The sequence below is a fragment of the Aegilops tauschii genome, chromosome 2, assembly GCF_002575655.3.
Source record: "Aegilops tauschii subsp. strangulata cultivar AL8/78 chromosome 2, Aet v6.0, whole genome shotgun sequence".
Lineage (NCBI taxonomy): Eukaryota > Viridiplantae > Streptophyta > Magnoliopsida > Poales > Poaceae > Aegilops > Aegilops tauschii.
The window spans coordinates 452,465,419-452,484,809 of NC_053036.3; the positions used below are offsets into that span (position 1 = coordinate 452,465,419).

General features: G+C 43.2%; 2 protein-coding genes and 1 non-coding gene across 4 annotated transcripts; 1 reads left to right on the plus strand and 2 right to left on the minus strand.

Moving 5' to 3' along the window:
* The first annotated feature begins 2,745 nt into the window (after positions 1-2,745).
* Positions 2,746-9,163, plus strand: LOC109769005 (splicing factor U2AF-associated protein 2). The gene is made up of 13 exons (XM_020327747.4): positions 2,746-3,031; positions 3,651-3,779; positions 3,874-4,097; positions 5,336-5,578; positions 5,657-5,749; positions 5,891-5,929; positions 6,593-6,682; positions 6,785-6,887; positions 6,958-7,038; positions 7,424-7,500; positions 7,641-7,721; positions 8,448-8,539; positions 8,789-9,163. Exons 1-13 carry the CDS (start codon positions 2,947-2,949, stop codon positions 8,913-8,915), a joined length of 1,464 nt encoding a protein of 487 aa, XP_020183336.1. The 5' UTR covers positions 2,746-2,946; the 3' UTR covers positions 8,916-9,163.
* A 195-nt stretch (positions 9,164-9,358) lies between these two features.
* TRNAV-CAC (transfer RNA valine (anticodon CAC)) lies at positions 9,359-9,432 on the minus strand. The gene has a single exon. It is a non-coding gene; the product is annotated as a tRNA-Val (tRNA).
* A 910-nt stretch (positions 9,433-10,342) lies between these two features.
* On the minus strand, positions 10,343-12,758 carry LOC109769004 (uncharacterized). Of its 2 annotated transcripts, none has more exons than XM_020327746.3 (5): positions 12,477-12,758; positions 12,180-12,281; positions 11,170-11,314; positions 11,006-11,052; positions 10,343-10,828 (listed from the first exon to the last, which is right to left on the minus strand). In XM_020327746.3, exons 1-5 carry the CDS (start codon positions 12,564-12,566, stop codon positions 10,787-10,789), a joined length of 426 nt encoding a protein of 141 aa, XP_020183335.1. In that variant the 5' UTR covers positions 12,567-12,758; the 3' UTR covers positions 10,343-10,786. The 2 variants fall into 2 exon arrangements, with proteins under 2 accessions (XP_020183335.1, XP_020183334.1); XM_020327745.3 differs by having other exon boundaries at positions 10,343-10,833.
* Positions 12,759-19,391: the final 6,633 nt, after the last annotated feature.

The window sequence follows — 19,391 nt, forward strand, 5'->3', positions numbered from 1 at the left end:
TACCTGCTATCCTACTGCTTAGTATAGGATGCTAGTGTTCCATCAGTGGCCCTACACTCTTGTCCGTCTGCCATGCTATACTACTGGGCCGTGATCACTTCGGGAGGTGATCACGGGTATATACTATATACTTTATATACATGACACATGTGGTGACTAAAGTCGGGTCGGCTCGTTGAGTACCCGCAAGTGATTCTGATGAGGGGGCTGAAAGGACAGGTGGCTCCATCCCGGTAGAGGTGGGCCTGGGTTCCTGACGGCCCCCGACTGTTACTTTGTGGCGGAGCGACAGGGCGGGTTGAGACCGCCTAGGTGAGAGGTGGGCCTGGCCCTGGACGGCGTCCGCGGTTACTTCGACATAACACGCTTAACGAGTTTTTGGTATTTGATCTGAGTCTGGCCATTTGGTCTATACGCACTAACCATCTACGCGGGAGTAGTTATGGGTATCCCGGCGTCGTGGTATCAGCCGAAGCCTTCGTGACGTCAGCGACTGGGTGGCGCGCGCCGGATTGGACCGGAACGCCACTAGGCTAGGTCTGCTTCCGGCCGCGTACGCAACGTGCAGGTGTGCAATGGGCGATGGGCCCAGACCCCTGCGCGCATAGGATTTAGACCGGCGTGCTGACCTCTCTGTTGTGCTTAGGTGGGGCTGCAACGTGTTGATCTTCCGAGGCCGGGCATGACCCAGAAAAGTGTGTCTGGCCAAATGGGATCGAGCGTGTTGGGTTATGTGGTGCACCCCTGCAGGGAAGTTTATCTATTCGAATAGCCGTGTCCCTCGGTAAAAGGACGACCCGGAGTTGTACCTTGACCTTATGACAACTAGAACCGGATACTTAATAAAATACACCCTTCCAAGTGCCAGATACAACCCGGTGATCGCTCTCTAACAGGGCGATGAGGAGGGGATCGTCGGGTAGGATTATGCTATGCGATGCTACTTGGAGGACTTCAATCTACTCTCTTCTACATGCTGCAAGATGGAGGCTGCCAGAAGCGTAGTCTTCGACAGGACTAGCTATCCCCCTCTTATTCTGGCATTCTGCAGTTCAGTCCACTGATATGGTCCTTTACACATATACCCATGCATATGTAGTGTAGCTCCTTGCTTGCGAGTACTTTGGATGAGTACTCACGGTTGCTTCTCTCCCTCTTTTCCCCCTTTCCTTTCTACCTGGTTGTCGCAACCAGATGCTGGAGTCCAGGAGCCAGACGCCACCGTCGACGACGACTCCTACGGCACTGGAGGTGCCTACTACTACGTGCAGCCCGCTGTCGACGACCAGGAGTAGTTAGGAGGATCCCAGGCAGGAGGCCTGCGCCTCGTTCGATCTGTATCCCAGTTTGTGCTAGCCTTCTTAAGGCAAACTTGTTTAACTTGTGTCTGTACTCAGATATTGTTGCTTCCGCTGACTCGTCTGTGATCGAGCACTTGTATTCGAGCCCTCGAGGCCCCTGGCTTGTATTATGATGCTTGTATGACTTATTTTATGTTTTAGAGTTGTGTTGTGATATCTTCCCGTGAGTCCATGATCTTGATCGTACACGTTTGCGTGTATGATTAGTTTACGGTCACTCAATTATATTAATGTCGATACATGACAAAGAAAAGAAGCAATACAACACATTAAGTCAATACTTGCATAATGGAACAAGATGTCTTCAGCAGATTAAACATTGCAAGTCCCACACATGAATCCAGTATAAAGAAAGTAGCTACCGCTATCACTATACAATGACAAATTACAAAACCTACAATTACATGCATACATAAATTCTATCCAACACACCAAATACTCCAGTTAAATACAATACCCCTCCCAATTACTATAGTAACCTTGTAAATTTGCAGTAAACAAACCACTAACAAATCTAGTCGTCAGATTCAGAACATGCAATACTACAAAAACCATCCACCGCAAAGACCACATAACACAGTAGCATCTAAGAAAAATACATTCTTACTTCATCGGCTAGGAAACCAGTACAATCCAACAATCTTAGCTCTAGGCCGAGCACAAGCAACCGAACCAAATTCACCTATAACTATAAGCCCCGTTCAACATCTAATAACCCTAAAAATCAAACAATCCCAACCCAAGCGGAGGAGAACCACCCGAACTAAGACCCCTCTGTATGAATCGCCTGAAAACAATGTGATAGGAAGGGTCGCATCACACAAACCAAAAAGGGATCTAAAGATGAACATGCACGACCAATTCAGGAGCAGCAGGAGGAGGGATGAGCAAATGAGCTAACAAACCGCTACACCCGACATGACTTTACGCTGGGAGAGGAAAGCCACCGGAATCACCATGCGAAAAAACGAGGTAGTCGCTTCTCTCTTCAGTTCTCTCTACCTCTTCATGTAGCTTTATTTCTTTCTCTTCGAAAGATGCAAAATGAAAAGAGGACAAGCAAGTGCCAGGAGTGAAAAAGGTCAAAATAAAATATTAAGAAAAAGACAACCAGTAAAAGGTGGCTTGCAGAAAATCCGATAAGAAAAGCATGCTTCGAAATGTCAGGTTGGTTCATCCCGGGGCTGAAAGGTAACATGAATCGTGGCGCATCATTAGACACAAATTTTGAATGAAAAAGGATTACATTTAAACCAGACAAAAAAGAGCAAAACCGTTAAATTTTCGCTCTTCCACGCAACTATTCTCTCGGGATAGCTTTAGAGGTGTACGAATTTCTCGAAAAAAAAACTTTACATATGTATGGTCTGGACCGACATTGATCGTGAAACCCTCTTGATCGGACGGCAGCGGCTTCCATCGGGGGCACCGGCTCGACCCAGGTCTAGACCACTCTGGAAACCCCAGCCCCAAAAATTTCCTCCCCCTCTCCGGCGGTCGCTTCACGAAAAAGGATTTCGTATCGCCGGCGGCGACGAGACCGGAATCTCCGGCCCCAGCCTCCGCTCCCCGCGCGCGGAGGTCCATGGACGGCGGCGGCGAGGTGGGCTGGTACGTGCTCGGCCCGAGCCAGGAACACGTCGGCCCCTACGCGCTCTCGGAGCTGCGAGGTACCTCCTCCCCCCTTCGACACCCAATCTTCTCGCTATATCTGCTAGTGGAAATGCGGACGCCGGTAGCTCGCAAGCTGGGATTGAATCCTCGCAAAATCAGAGAAACTTCGCGTGTGCCCTTTCTGCAATCCGGAAGGCTCCATATTCGCTAGTAGTTTGTATTTCCCGTGAGTATTGGCAAGTGTCGAGTCTGGATGTGAGGTGGTGCAAATCCCAGTACCAGTAAATTGGGCGTGTTACTCATAAGCTCGCAATTTCCTTTCTAACCAGTAAATTGATGCTTCAATCAACGGATATGGAAGTAATGGTAGTAGCCCAGATGGCAGTTTTGAATTCGTTCTGTGAGGTTATCCGTAGAGTGTATGTATCATTCTACAGTGTCATTCACTGCATTATCCACCACTGTTGCGTTTCCTAACTCCAAAGCTGGCTCATCGATGAGTTGTTAGCACTGGCAGGTTGCGGGATAGGGTTTATGTCACGTTGTGAGGTTGCTTGCTTGTTTTGTGGGCGCATATTGTTCAGAATGGCAGCTAGTAGCCCTTTTACATTCTGAAGATCTATGCGTCCTGTTTTCGATGTGATCTGGATTTGAGGAACTTGGCTCCCTGTACAGATCATTTTGCTAATGGGTACCTCAACGAGAGCACAATGCTCTGGGCGGAGGGGAGGAGTGAATGGACGCCACTATCTTCGATTCCAGAGCTGCATTCTGGGGTCACAAAGAAGGATCAACCTGAACAAGGTTAGGAGCTTAGGGCTTTCTACATTCCCTTTAAAGTAAGTTCAGTATGATTCTTTTCAAGTATCTCCTAATGCTCTTCGAAATGGTTATTCAGAAACTGAAGATGATTTCGAGAAATTCCAGAAGGAGGTTATAGAAGCTGAGTCAGAGGTGGAAGCGCTGAAAGCAAAGGCTGCGGATGGTAACTTAAGCAAAGAGCATGTCATTGATGATCCCGATGAGCGGCCAGCATCCCCACCAGATGGTGTGGAAGAATTTACTGATGATGACGGCACCATCTACAAATGGGATCGTACTCTGAGGGCAATGGTTCCTCAAGTAAGTGTTGCTTTTCTATTCCAACGCTAGGCTTTCCAGATAACCATTATCAGATGAAAATTCATGATTTCTGATCACTTAGCTGTAATCATATAGTGGAACAAGTACCGACTATCTCAGCTACACGATTTATTAGCGTATAGGGCTTGTTAGTTCGGGAAATTTATTGCATGACATGTGGCACCTTAGTCTTTTCATGTCAAAGTAAATTTTCTGATGGGCTTGTGCCATCTATTACTATTAGTCTTACCTGCTCCATGGTAAGATTTTAACCTGGACATGAGTATCAGTTCTATCTTTCTCTCCAAAACAGTCTTCCAGCTACCCTTTCAAAGAAGTAAACTATGTGTGGATATATACCCTTTGTATACGCAACTTTAGAGAAATGAAGCCTCTTTTAACTTTACAGTGTACATTCTCATTGATTTATTATTGATAAATCAACCTAGAGAGGATGATTCTATAGGGTTGCCCGATCTTTCATGATTGAACATAAGGAATAAATGAACAACTCAGTATTGAGTCCGAATAAGCAAAAATGTTGATCAGAAACAATACCAAGTCATACTCTCACAGACCAACTCTGGAAATGGAATTGTAGTGTAAACCAGTGTGATCCTTCACAACTTGATGATCAACATCTATCCAATCGGAGTTTATTGTTCTCTCTCCTGTAACTCTCAATACACGATGACTCAGAGATGTCTTGTGGTGGCTCCCCAAATATAACTGACACTATCCAAACTTCACTAATATTTATACCAAGTTATGAATACAAAGTTATTGTATGTGCTTGATCTGGTTGCATCAGTTTTAAAATTTTCCGTAAAATTTACCCTTCCATAAACAACTTTGAAGAAACCCAACTTCCAAAGTTCATACACTCTTTATCTTGATTTTTCGTTCGTCGTCGCATTTCCTTTTTGTGTATCTATTTAAAAAAATCAATTTCAATGTTAGGTGGAAGTTTTATTCCCAAAAAAAGCTACTACATTTTTATTTTAACTAATAGTAGTCTAAGTTGCGGTTCAGCTGAGAATCTAATTTAGCTCCCCTTAGTCATTGCTAGTGTTGTCAATGCCTTATTCTTTAGGCCTAGGTGATATTTCTTGATAAGAGTATTCTGTATTGCGCCAGCTGTTCGTCCATGGGAAAAAGACATTCTCTTATTCGTCTTGTTTAATGTTCCTTATTACCAGGGTTTATCAGCTAACCTGATTCCTTGTGTACCTTCTCAGAATGATGTATCGGGTGAAATGGACAACAATGGAGAGAATGACATATCACGTAAAAAGGATGACTATGAACTTGAAGACATGACTTTTGCACTCGAGGAAGAAGTATTTCAACCACCAGATATTCCTGGCTCGTCCACATTGGATGAAAACCATGCTTTAACTGAAAAAGAAAACAAAGTGCCAGAGAAGGTAGATAAAAGACTAGAAAAGAAGCGGAAGTCTGAGAAGCCAACTGAAAAGAAGGTAGTTCTCAAGTTACTCTTGAGGGACTTGATAAGTTTTGCACAAGCTAATTCTTAAAAACTGTTTTTATTTGGGCAGGAACCTCAGAAACCTCCAGAAAGTTGGTTTGATCTCAAAGTCAACACACATGTCTATGTTACTGGTTTACCTGAAGATGTCACGGCTGAGGAGGTAAGTTTTTTCTATCTCCAAAAGCTGAGGCTACTCTTTGTTTTCCTCGTAGGAAGACCGTTCTCAAAATGAACTATAACATGTTCATAGCTATACAAAAAGTTACTAGTTCTGATATCTGATAGTGGATTTCGTTTGCAGATTGTAGAGGTATTTTCCAAGTGTGGAATTATAAAGGAGGTATGCTTTTTTTTTTTTTCATTTCTGGCAGAGACAGCTTAAACTTGATCAGACTGATTTCTCATCTTGAACCTTGATGGTCTTCCCATTCCTAAACTTGGTTTTATCAGTAGTCAGTACACTCACAGATCCATGTTTGCCGCTTGTGCATGTAACTACTGTGTTTCAAAATTCATAATTTGATTTGTTCAGAATCTTGCTATCTTCACGTTTTCATGTCAAAGATGTTCAGTTTGTGTTCAGCATGACTGTCAAATCTAGTGAATTCCAGCTATCTGGACTTGTAGTAGGTATTGATGATAGTAGATATCGTCATATTGAAAATTTTAGCCATATATTATCTTTGTATGGATTAAACTGTACATGATTATGATATTTATTTACTACTCCCTCTGTAACTTAATATAAGACGGGTTTTTTATACTGTCATGGACTCTAAAAACGTCTTATAAAAAGTTACAGAGGGAGTACTACTCTGTCCCAAAAATATAAGGTTTTTGCAGTTTAAATTGAACTGCAAAAACGCTTTATATTTTAGGACAGAGGTAGTATATCCTATATTTGGATAGCTTTGTTCTTATCTTATTCGTAATCAATATTCTGTTCCTGAGCTTCAGAGTACTGAACTACTGATGCACTTATAATGTGTTTGTGATGATATAGGATCCAGAGACAAGGAAACCCCGAGTGAAGATCTATACTGACAAGGAAACAGGCAGGAAAAAGGGTGATGCACTTGTGACCTATCTCAAGGTATTGCCTTACTGAACTTGTCAGATTGACTGAGCTTACTAGTTACTACGGAATTATGCATGTTTATTTTATTTACTGTGTACTTCTCTTTCAATGATCCAGGAGCCTTCTGTACCTTTAGCAATTCAATTATTGGATGGAACATCATTCCGTCCTGGTGGTAAGACCCTAATGACTGTTAGCGTGGCCAAATTTCAGCAGAAAGGTAAGTTCACAATTTATTAAAGCGACATGAACTGCAAAATATATACTACTAATGGTTTCATCTGCTTCAGGTGACGTTTTTTTGGCAAAGAAGGCAGACAAGCAGAAGAAAAAGAAAGGCAAGAAGGTTGAAGATAAGATGCTGGGATGGGGTAATTTCTATCTTTAAATTATGTCAATTGTTTTTATTATAGTTGATTTGAATACGTGTACCCAGCGATAAGTTCCTGTTGCTTCAATGTTGACATAACCGAACTGTAGGTCGTCTTCAAGCTTTGCATGTTTCATGCTAATTAGGGATGTGTCGTGTTGAGAATAATATGATGTGCTTCTAAATCTTTTCCTACTAGCAGATCGCCCTAAAAGAATTAAGCTGCAAAAACTATTGTTCTACGCAGGGTGTTCATTTATCATTACGCCGTTGGTTGATGAGCAGTTACTTTTTCATTATTATCTTCTTGCAAGCAAACTAGCTTTATCTTGAGATCAAAATCCCATTTACTTATTTTTATTCTTGTGACAATGTTCTGTTATTAGGTGGACATGATGATAAGAAGGTGATGATTCCTACTCAGGTGATTTTGGCGAATATGTTCAGTCCTGCTGAATTGAGAGTAAGTAATTATGGAACTATGCTTGCTTGACGTGCCCTTTTCATATGGAACAAATGAGTCGTTTCAGATTGCTCCTGTTGGTATAGGAACTTTTTTGCTCATGTCGGTTTGATTAAGAATGAAGTTCCTGATCATTGCAGAATGATGAAACCCTTCTTCCTGAACTTGAGGTAGATGTTAGAGAGGAATGCGTGAAGTTTGGTCCGATCGACAATGTCAAGGTAATTTTTAATTGCACTCATATGTCTTGTCATCATAGGAAAATCATAACAAATAGATTAGTTTGATTAGAGAAAAGGGAATGTTAAAAAGTTGTTTACTTCTTTAGCTGTGCTTCTTCCTAATCATGTAGAAGCTTGATATGATCAAGAACCATTTGGAGTACGAAAGTTCCTGGCTGTTGCCACCTTTTGAGTTTAACCTGTGTAACCAGTCTCTGAAAGACATACTGGAGAACTGCATCCACATTCTACACCAAACTGACTGATCCTTGTTTATTGCGATGCCAAAAGCTGGCCATATGGGTACTGGTCCTGTGAGAACGTGTTACTCAGTCTGGAAAAGGCAAACAGACTAATGGGTGAGAGTATGCAAGCTGAGTAGCCAAGGTCTTTAATCCACATAATTATGGGCTGGTGTGTTTCACTTTAGCAGGACTATATGGTAGCAAGTATATTTATAAACCATTTCAGCACCATGCTCTATAAGTCTGCTGCTACGAGTTTCATTTACTTGTTCCTATCTTCACCTGTCCAGAAATTAGATCTGATCTTACATCTGCCCATGTGGGGCTCTCTGAACTAGTGTTAAGCTTTGTTGTAATTAATGATGAAATGTATAGAAAATCCCCAGAATGAGCCGTAACTGAGCAAACTGGCCCTAACCACCAGTAAGTTTTGGTGGTTTCTTTTCTCTCTACCACTTTTGTTTACATGTTGCTGTGGCAGGTTTGCGAAAATCATCCACAAGGGGTCGTATTGGTAAAGTTCAAAGACCGGAAAGATGGTCTCAAATGCATAGAGAAGATGAATGGAAGATGGTAGGTTTTAACATAAAATCATTGCGCCGTTCTTTTCCTCTTGGTTTTTGATATCGTAAAGCATTAAAACAGTTATGTTTGGTGTGCATCCTGAGTTTGTCAAATCCATCTGCAAGATTCGTTTCCAGTGTTAGGAAAAAATTTATCTTGTGAACACTTTGGAGAAAGGAAGGAGCTGATGTCGAGATTGTGCATGCTTTGGTTTCCTACCTAGGAAAAGGGTTTTTAACTACATTCCTTGCCGTGCAGGTTTGGTGGGAAGCAAATACACGCGAGTGAGGATGACGGGTCGATCAAACACGCTCTGATCCGTGACTACGATGCTGAGGTTTCAAGGCTGGAGCGCTTTGGAGAAGAGTTGGAAGAATCCACATAGGAAGTTTTTCGATCATCCGGCTGTTTAGGGCTGTTCTGTAGCTGATAGCGTGAAATTACAAGAACAACAAAACAGAAAAGAGCAGTCGGGTCATCTGTTCGTCCGATTATTTTTAGTGTGACTGCTTCTGGGTTAGCTTTGAGCAGCGGAGTTGTTACATCAGCTAAACTTTGTCCTAACGTACTCCCCACATTACAGAGATTGAGCATTTTTTGCCATGCTAACATTAACATGTACAACTTGCTATTCTTGCATCGTCCCGTTGTGTGCATGGTACTGGTACATGCTGCCGTTGTTTGGAAATCATCACTGCCAAAATCTTCTCCCCAGAAAAGACCAAGATGACGTAGAACGTTAAGGAGCTATACCAGAAATATGCAAGGGAGATGCCCATGGACGCGATTGCAAAAAGAGAAAAAAGCAGCAACGGGCCAAAAATAAATTGTCTGAGCCCAGGTTCGAACTGGGGACCTTTAGTGTGTGAGACTAACGTGATAACCAACTACACCACCCAGACGTTGTTGTAACCAAACGAACTAATAACCTATTTATAAGAAAACTTTTCTGTTGGTAAACAAAGTAGCACGGCAACCTGACCTTCTACAGAGTGAACACCACCGGGAAAAGTAAAATTTGCAGTACTGAGTACTCCCTCCGTTGTACTAAAGCTGTGAATTAATATAGATTTTTTTTGAGAAACGACAATTAATATAGATCGAAGGGAGTAAGTAGAAGGCGTTACAAATCCTTCACCTGGTCTTTTAAGGCTTCATTCGGTTTGGAGGATTTTAATAGGAAAACATAGAAACAAGAATTTTAGAGGAAAATTTGTACAGGAATTTCGTAAGAATACTACTCATTTTTTGTGTTTTTGAAGGAATCTACACCTCCACTCAAAGCTTATTTTTGCGTAGGAACAATACAAAGACAATTCCTTAGAATGGCAAGTGCCATCCTATCAAATTTCTATACTACTCCTAATTCTTAGGTTTGGGTTTCCCCTTCAATTCGGGATTTTTCTTGGGAAGTTTCGGGAAGAAATTGGAATGAACCGAATGAGGCCTAAAGATTGAACACCCGGGAAAGGTAAAATTTGCAGTACTCCCTCAGGTTGTACTAAAGCTGCCAATTGGTAGCAAGGTACTCTGTTTAGATCACTATTTTCTACTCTCTGTTTGACCAAGCTTATCCACAAATACCAAATCAATATCATCAGCTTCATTATGATATATACATATTCATATTTTACTTATTTGGTATTGTACAAGTTAATATATTTTTCAGTGAATTTAATCAAACATAGAGACGGAGGGGACTGTATTTTTCATAGCTCACAGCAAATACACCAACAGAGAAGCCGATTCTCATAATAGATCTAAAGATCAGCCAAAGAAAGATAATAATTTAAATATCAAGTTCTGAAAGAATTAAAGCAGTTCAAATCGAATATGAATACTGTCACTATCCATCAAGTACAACAATGTAACAATGATTTGACATTTCTTACAAGTTGCAGGATACCATATAATGGTTCAACACCTAAACCTCCAGTTACCAAACATTCTGTTGAGAAACAACACGGAAACTGGTTCCCACAACCTTCTGAGAGTCATCTCAATAGAATACAATCAACACCCACCAATTGACGATTCAAAATGATATGACCTCAGGAGCAAGCAAATTGGTATTGGGCGTATCGATATAGCATCTAATTCTTTGCATTCCCAAAGAATTTCGAGAGGCGAACAGGGCCTTCCTCCTCGCTGTCACTTCCGGCATGCTTGGATCGGGACCTGTGCTTCTTATCTTTCTTACTTCGCTTTGATCTTGATCGGGATCGGGATTTTCTTGAACCCCTGTCCTCATCATCACTACTTGATGATTCTGATGAGCTGGAACTTTCTGACGAACTTCTGTGCTGTAAGAATGCAGAAGTGAGCAAGTAGGACCATTTTTGTTTCCCAAATTCATCCCAACAGGAGAAGGTAAAAAAATGTTTATATCTAGAGTCATTTATATAGCGGATATTTTTGGTGTTTTCCATTCATCATAATGTGGCCAATTATTACATTTGTATTTGAGAGCAATACCTTCCTCCTCTTTTTAATCCGTTTCTTTGCGTCCTTTTCCTTCTTTTCTGTATCCATAATTCTTTGTCAGAAAACTCAACACATGGAATAGATTTAAGAAAGAGTTCACCTAATGGGACCTAAATGTAAGAAACATCGTTCAGCACGTCATTAAGTTGATTTACCTTTCTTGGAAGATGATGATTTTGACTTTACGACGTCTCTTCCACGACCAAGCTTTTGGGCCCTTTCAGCATCCAGTTGAGCTCTATACTCTCTCATCATTTTATCTTTGTCAGCCTCCACCTCACCTCTCTTTAGTTCCTCGTCCTATAGGGGACAAGAGCATCATTGATTACTATGAAGGTACTGATAACAGATAAGTATTATAGCTACACAGTGACCTTATAAGTACAAAAAGGCTGAGCCTCATCAGCAGTACACTAACTAGTAAGCCAATAACCATGTGGAGTCAATGCAGAAAACAATAAAGCGTTTGCCAAGTAAACCCACCCCAACTAATGCGGACATAGGTTGATCTATTTGGAATCAGCATATACATACTCCGTCTAAGTTGCTATTTATCAAAGAGAACAAGATAAGTAAAGGAATCAAAACCAAGCACTCCCTCCATCCCACAATGTAAGATCATTTTTCAAGCTACGATCTTATATTGTGGGACGGAGGGAGTAAAATATAAGATCGTTTTTCAAGCTAACTAGGTAAAGTATCGTGGATGGCTGAATAAGCGGTGTGCCACTGATAAATGGTTGTACTACCTTTTACAGTAGCACAAGTCTAAATGTCTGATGGCAAACCGATGCTAGAGAAACTCAAAGGTCAGCAAACCAGGGGAAGGACGACTGGACCCTGGGTGGCACAGGACCAAGCTTCCACTGCCAAAGTTCAGGCTGCTAATTTCCCTCCTATGCTACAACGTAGCTTAATTCGTTACTATATGAACTACAAAGTGAATCGCCATCCCACACCAGGCCAAAACAAACTTGGGCATCACATACAAGGCAGTATGCCTGAAATTCAGCATCCATCATACATTTAACATAAAATAGGAGCACAAATAGCACATCGCAGAGCTTAAGCAGCAGCATGGATAAAATCATGGCCAAAATTACAGAGTGCAGAAACTAAAATCCACCAACAAAGCCAGCAGAGAGCAAGCCGAGGCCGCGCATACCTTCTGCTTCTTCTTGAACTCCTCCCACGTGAGGGTGTGGGTCTTGTTGAGGCTGGCCAAGCGCGCCGCGTGCCACTCTGGAGAATGAAATGAACCGTCCGTCTGTGACGGCCCTCGTTAGTAAAAGTCCCCTCATCAAAAGGGGGAAAAAGCATCTACAAGCAGCAAGATTCGCCATGGACGTCCCGGCAGATCTCGATAGGGTTTGCACGGGGGGAGCAATCAGAGATGGGTTGCGAGCTTGGAACTAGGGGGGATTAAGGATCTGTGGTAAGGGGGGTGAGGAAGGGGACCGACCATGCCGTCTTCCTCCCCTTCGCCGGGGGCGCCGGAGGACGAGCCCAGCCGCGCCCGCTGCATCGCCTTGTACGCCTGGTTCTTCCCCATCGTCGATTGCTGGCCCGGGAACCAGATTGGAACCGCGCGGGGCGGAGGAGGATGCCGAGTGGAGTGGAGATCCCTTTTTCCTCCCTCCTTTGGTACGACGCGTGCGGCCGCGAGTTATGACGGGTGATGGCGATAACGCCGATAAGGTAAAGGAGAAGATGGGGCAAGGGGAAGGCCTCCCCTCCTGTGGCTCTGGCCTGAGGGAGGAACTCTGCCTCCGCAGGCTGCTGCTGCGGCCGCGTGTCTACCGTCTGATCGGAACTGGATGGCCGGATTGCCAAAGTTTCAGGTGATATCGGTCTTCATATGCTACCGTTATACGGACATTTGGACCGTTGGATCACAGATCCGACGGCATCTTAAGAGTTGTTGTACCTGCACGCAATGTCGAGACTCTTAGATCACTTTTTTGTAAATGTTCAAGAGCTTCCGAAAGCCGTTTGATTTGAGATCCAACGGCTGCCAAGAGTCCATATCACGGTATCACCTAAACGCTGGTAGCACATCATATTTCCTTGGGCCGGATTGAGCAAGGGTGCATCTCTTCTTTGTTTATACTAGCATAAATGTATGTGTGTTGCAACAAAAGAAAATATTGCTTTGTATGAATTAAAGTTTGCTGGTCGAGGAATTGTGTCATGGAAGAACTGTCATTGATGACAACAGAAAAGATGGATCGTGGTGTGAGCTCAAGACATGGGTTATGATCCGAGTAAATTAATTTGAACGACATTAACTTTAGACTATCAGTTCCAGTCGTCAAGGAGGTGGAAAATTCATTTAGGAAGAAAAATACATCGAGATGTCATGAGATCGGAGCAAACGTACTACACACTCACCCAACCCGATATAGCTGAGTTTGTTGGATCACCTCCCCCTCCCCTCTTCCTCCCGCCGGACAACTTCAATGTGAAGTTGTTGTTGAGAAATGTAATAGAAAACAAAACAAAGAAATTGGCCTACAAATCAAGTTCCCAGGATCACTATGAAGATGCATACAAGGTTAGATCTGATCGTTACCAACTTCAAGTTGCAGCGGGAGAAGAGTTCGCGAGGATCGTTCTTGAAATCCCTCGAACCGTCCCTCGAACAAATTGAACGCACGATCCCTCTGTGTATTGCACATGTACGACACCAGTGATCAGGCATCGCTTTGCCATCCAGAGCTAAGCAATGTCAAAGTAGAAGACGAGGGAGGAGCAGCCCTTCGGAAGGAGACCCACTATTGGGGGGGAGAGAGGAGAGTGAGAGAGAGAGAGAGAAGACACAATCAAAGGCGCCAGAAAAATTGTGTCTCCTTTGAGCATGCCCCCCCTTCATTTATAATAGCCCGGGGAGGAGGCTAGCTTGGAGCAGGGGTTGCCCCAAAGGGTGCACCCCCATCTATGGTTGGCAATCCCAAGGGGTACGCGCCCTCTCTTCCACAACCCTAACCGCCAAGGGAACTTGGCCCCCAAGCCTAAAGGGGGCGCCTCCCACTATTGGGCCATAAGGCCCGTGTAGGGTTGCCCCACTTTGCCCCAATACCAGGTGCAGCCCATGGAACTAGTTGCAGTACCAACCAACGGAAGTACCGCCTAAGCGGTATTACCGTGGGTACCAGCGATACTACCGCTTGGCCTCTGCCCAAAAGGCCAAAGCACAACAGAGGAATGCAAATAAGACCAAAACTAACATAACTTATGCAAATGAAATCTGATTTCGACGAACTCAAGCTTGATAGAAAGCTAACGACAAGAGTTGTCAAATCACGACCGAAAGTTTTCAGAAGTGGCAAGAGAAATATGCCAATGATATAGAGGTGTGAAAGATCCATGAGTGAAGAACCGACAAAAACTCCAACATCGAAAACAAAATAGATGATGCATACGAAATCCGTTTTCGATGAATTTGAGCTTGTCATGAAGATGATCACAAGTTCCAAAGCTCACATAGAAAAAAGCCAAACAAGAACTAAGAAAGATGATGCCAAGGATGCATTGGTTTGAGTTCTCTACGAATCATACGATCAAGCTACTCACTTGAGCGCCCCCCCCTTGACAATACATGGATCAATTCTATACCCCGATCTGCCAACTAACACCAGAGACCGGTAAAATAGAGGACCTATCAAAGACAAACCTTTGCCTCATGCATAATCCACTTGAGCTAGATGATGAAGATCATGTCGGCCTCAAGTTGGAACACATTTCTTGTTAGCGCACACTTGGTGAAGACTCGCAATTTGCTCCCCCACACTCCACTATGGGAGAGCCACTCTTAGGAACATCTTCGCAAGACCATTATCACTAAATGGTCGGCATGCTTCAAGCATATGATCTCTTTGTGATGCTCCTCTTGAACTTGCACACCACAACCTTGATGACCATCCTCTCTTGGGCTATATGAAATCTTACTTTTGACGCAAGACCATGGAAAGATACTTGACCCCGCATAGAACCACCACACAAATAGATCGTGGGTTAGTACACAAAGCGTAATGGACAATGCTTACCATATCGTGAGATCACTTGATCCCACTCGATACATCTTCTACACTTTGTGTGTTCACCAACTTGAATCCATTCTTTGTACTTAGTCTTGATCAACCTTGTATCTTATCTTATCTCTTCATGAAGATGATGTCTTGAAGGCAACATGAATGTTCACACAATCTTCTTCTTCAAGACATGCTTGCAATAGACTCAACTCTCACATGACCAATCTTTGGATAACTCCATGAATAACACCTTGGTCAACAAATAATTGTGTTCTTTCAACCTTGAAACCAACATATGGTCTTGCTACTTGTGAGCTGCGTTGGAATTTTCCCCGAAGAGGAGGGGAGATGAAGTACAGTAGAGATGAGTATTTCCCTCAGAGAGAACCAAGGTTTATTGAACCAATAGGAGAATCACGCAAAGCCTCGTGAACAGCACCTGCACACACAAAAGCAAATACTTGCACCCAAAGCGGGCAAGAGGGTTGTCAATCCCCTTGAACTCGTTAATTGCAAGGATAAAATCTCGTAGTGGTAGATATATAAACCGCAAAACAAAAAAATGCAGCAAAGGAATTTTGGATTTTTATATATGATTAGAGTAGACCATGGGGGCATAGTTTTCACTAGAGGCTTCTCTCTCGAACACATAGCATACGATGGGTGAACAAATTACTATTGGGCAATTGATAGAAAAGCACATTTATGACGATATTCAAGGCAATGATCATGTATATATGCATCACGCCCGAGACAAGTAGACCGACTCCTACCTGCATCTACTACTATTACTCCACCAATCGACCGCTATCCAGCATGCATCTATGATATTAAGTTATAAAAACAGAGTAACACCTTAAGCAAGATAACATGATGTAGACAAAGTAAACTCAATCAATATGAATAAACCCCATCGTTTTACCCTTAATGGCAACAATACAAATATGTATGTTGTCCATTTCTGTCAATGGGATATAGCGAAGGAAATATGCCCTAGAGGCAATAATAAAGTTATTATTTATTTCCTTATTTCATGATAAATGTTTATTATTCATGCTAGAATTGTATTAACCGGAAACTTAGTACATGTGTGAATACATAGACAAAACAAAGTGTCCCTAGTATGCCTCTACTTGACTAGCTCGTTTATAAAAGATGGTTATGTTTCCTAACCATAGACATGTGTTGTCATTTGATGAACGGGATCACATCATTAGGAAAATGATGTGATGGACAAGACCCATTCGTTAGCTTAGCATTATGATCGTTACAGTTTCATTGCTACTACTTTCTTCATGACTTATACATGTTCCTCAGACTATGAGATTATGCAACTCCCGAATACCAGAGGAACACCTTGTGTGCTATCAAACGTCACAATGTAACTGGGTGATTATAAAGATGCTCTACAGGTGTCTCCGATGGTGTTTGTTGAGCTGGCATAGATCGAGATAAGGATTTGTCACTTCGTGTATCGGAGAGGTATCTCTGGGCCCTCTCGGTAATGCACATCACTATAAGCCTTGCAAGCAATGTGACTAATGAGTTAGTTGCGGGATGATGCATTACGGAACGAGTAAAGAGACTTGCCGGTAATGAGATTGAATTAGGTATTGAGATACCGACGACAAATCTCGGGCAAGTAACATACCGATGACAAAGGGAACAACGTATGTTGTTATGCGGTTTGACCGATGAAAGAACATGCGGTGGCCCCATGTTTGGTTTTGGTAACTGATGACAATCTCTATGTACTAATGGTTGCCTTGAGTTATATTTGAAGATTTTGTCCGTAGGCTTTTCTTGGAATACATGTGTTGGTTTCAAGGAGAGTTTGTGTCGACCAAGGTGCTATTAAAGGAATTACCTAAAGATTGGTCTTGTGAGAGGTTGATCAAGACTAAGTCAAAGAGTGAATCAAGTTGATCAACACACAAAGTGTAGAAGATGTACCAAGAGGGATCAAGCGATCCCATGGTATGGTAAGCATTGTCAATTACGCTTTGTGTACTAACCCATGGTCTTCGTGAGAGTTCTTTGTGGGGTTAGGTTGCGGTGTGCAAGTTTAAATGATGCATCACGAAGACATCAAGTGCTTGAATCTTGCCGTCCATTGTGGTGACAATGGACTTGTGAAGATGTGCCGAAGAGTGGCTCACCCATAGTGGAGTATGGGAGAGTAATCTACTAGTCTTCACCGAGCCAACGCAATCAAGAAAGGTGGTCCAACTTGAGGAAGTCAAGATCGTCTACATCTAGCTCAAGTGGACTTTGTGCAATACAAAGGTTTTCCCTTGATAGGTTTTCTATTTTACCGGTCTCATGGTAGTTGTGGGAGACCGGGTTATAGGATCGATTGTCGTACTATCAAGGGGGGCTCTCGATAAGTAACTTGATCGTATCGTTCATAGAGAGCTCAAACCATTGCATCCTTGCATCATCTTTCTTGGTTCTTGTTTGGTGTTTCTCTTTGTGAGTTTTGGAGCTTATGGCCATCTTGATGACAAGCTCGAGTTCATCGAAAACGGAGTTCACTCATGCATCTTCTATGATGTTTTCGATGTTGGAGGTTATGCCGGTTCTTCTCTAATGGAGGGTTCACTCCTCTATATCCTAGGCATACCTCCCCTGCCTCTTCTTACTATAATCATATGAAGAAGTTATGGCAGTTCTGGTTTTCTCCCTGCGGTAGTACCGTGGTCGGCAGCGGTAGTACCGCTTGTAGCGTCAAGCGGTAGTACCGCTCTACTACCGCGAAACCCTTTGGATCTAGATCTTGGAGCTCTTTGTGTTCTCTTCTTCGTTCTTCCTCTCATTTTCCACCCTAGCATTAGTTGCTTCGGTGGGATTTGGGAGAGAAGGACTTGGGCACTCCGTGTGCCCTTGCCATTGCATTTGGTGCATCGGACTCCCATCCCCGAGGGAAGACCACGCACGGCCGAGAAAGAAGTGTCTCGTATTCAGCAGCTCGCCTAAGTCCTAACGTTAGTGGAAAGAGTAAGATAAGAAAGCTTAAGCGTGGTAGCCCACAGACCAAATATGAGAAGTGATGTTTTGAAAGCTTCTTATTGAGTCTAATACTATCCTTTTGAAATTCTTGGTCCGCAAAATGCAGTTATGAAATCTTTAATCTAGATGATTCTGGTTGAAGGGGACGATGCAGCCTAGCGGTTATGAACTTTTTGTTCGATTCAAAGGATTTCCACTTGAGTAAAGCTATGGTGGGAAATAAACTACCGGTTTTGATAATGCGCAGGACCCGTGCAGCGGCGGCTGCTTCCCTCCGTTCCTCTGCTTTGGTGCAGCCAAACTCCTGACTCTTCCTCGTCAATTTCATTGCCTTAATGGCAGCAGTCTTATCCCTTTCTTGGATCTACCCGATCCATAAAGAAAAGAACCATCGCTTTTAGGAAATTTTGACAATTCTCTTTCACTTGCATTTTCTTTCGTGAAGGCTCGCTCTCGTTCTTCTTACATCTTGCCCTTTTTTCTTGAGAATTGTATCTGTGGCTACTGCTGTTTTGCCAGTCTGTCTGTCCCCAATAATGAACTCTCGCTGACCGCTCCCTCACTTCCCAGATCGTCTCGCACTTCTTTTGTCACTGGCACACACGCTCTCGTGGGTCTATCACTGAGAAATCCCTTTTCGCCGGGCCGAGGACAAGGACAGCTGCCCCGCTGGGCGTAGATTTCATCCCGTTAGTGCATGGGTGATCATTGGTCCGATGCTTCGGGCGAAACCAATTCCCAGGGAGCCCTGCAAGCCTAATAGAACCTTGTTTCCTGGGCCAAGTCAGCCTATAAGTAAGTAGGGCTGAAGACAATTTGTTTGTTAGTCGCCGCCGAAGCAGCATGAGCAGGCTTCTATTGCTACGCAACAATAGAGCAGGCGCGCCGCCGTTCAAGTCCTGCTATACCCAAAACAAAAAAACCACTCTTGTATTCGTAAGGATGCATAGTAGCCTTCAATAGGTGAATTCAAGTAGGAAGTCCAACCACTGTTGGAACTATCTCCACCGTTTGAACTACCACCACCCCAAGGGTTGTGGATGGTGGAAAGTATCGAGTTGTTCTAGTTCCTGGCCTTGGTGGTTGGCCCATGCCCGAGGGATACTATGGCGCATCTCTTTCTGCGGAGGGAAGGGGCCACTCAATTCAATTCAATGTCGTAATCCGACCTGGCTTCTCCTGTCCGCACTTGGGACAGATTGATACTCGTTTTTTGCTGGATTTGAACTTGCTTGTTTGAGTTCTCCACGGTGGTACGTGGAAGTTACAAGTTGAGAAGCTTATTACTCTTGGGTGCTTGGTACCCTTGAGCTTGTTCCTCTTGGGTGCTTGGGCGC

Excerpts from the sequence above, each read along its gene's own strand:
- LOC109769005 (XM_020327747.4), top strand. The coding sequence starts at position 2,947 with ATGGACGGCGGCGGCGAGGTGGGCTGGTACGTGCTCGGCCCGAGCCAG. Across the intron at positions 3,780-3,873 it reads GAAGGATCAACCTGAACAAG|AAACTGAAGATGATTTCGAG; the intron begins GTTAGGAGCTTA and ends ATGGTTATTCAG. Across the intron at positions 5,750-5,890 it reads AAGATGTCACGGCTGAGGAG|ATTGTAGAGGTATTTTCCAA; the intron begins GTAAGTTTTTTC and ends TTTCGTTTGCAG.
- LOC109769004 (XM_020327745.3), bottom strand. The coding sequence starts at position 12,566 with ATGGGGAAGAACCAGGCGTACAAGGCGATGCAGCGGGCGCGGCTGGGC. Across the intron at positions 11,315-12,179 it reads AGTTCAAGAAGAAGCAGAAG|GACGAGGAACTAAAGAGAGG; the intron begins GTATGCGCGGCC and ends TGTCCCCTATAG. Across the intron at positions 11,053-11,169 it reads ATCATCATCTTCCAAGAAAG|AAAAGAAGGAAAAGGACGCA; the intron begins GTAAATCAACTT and ends TTATGGATACAG.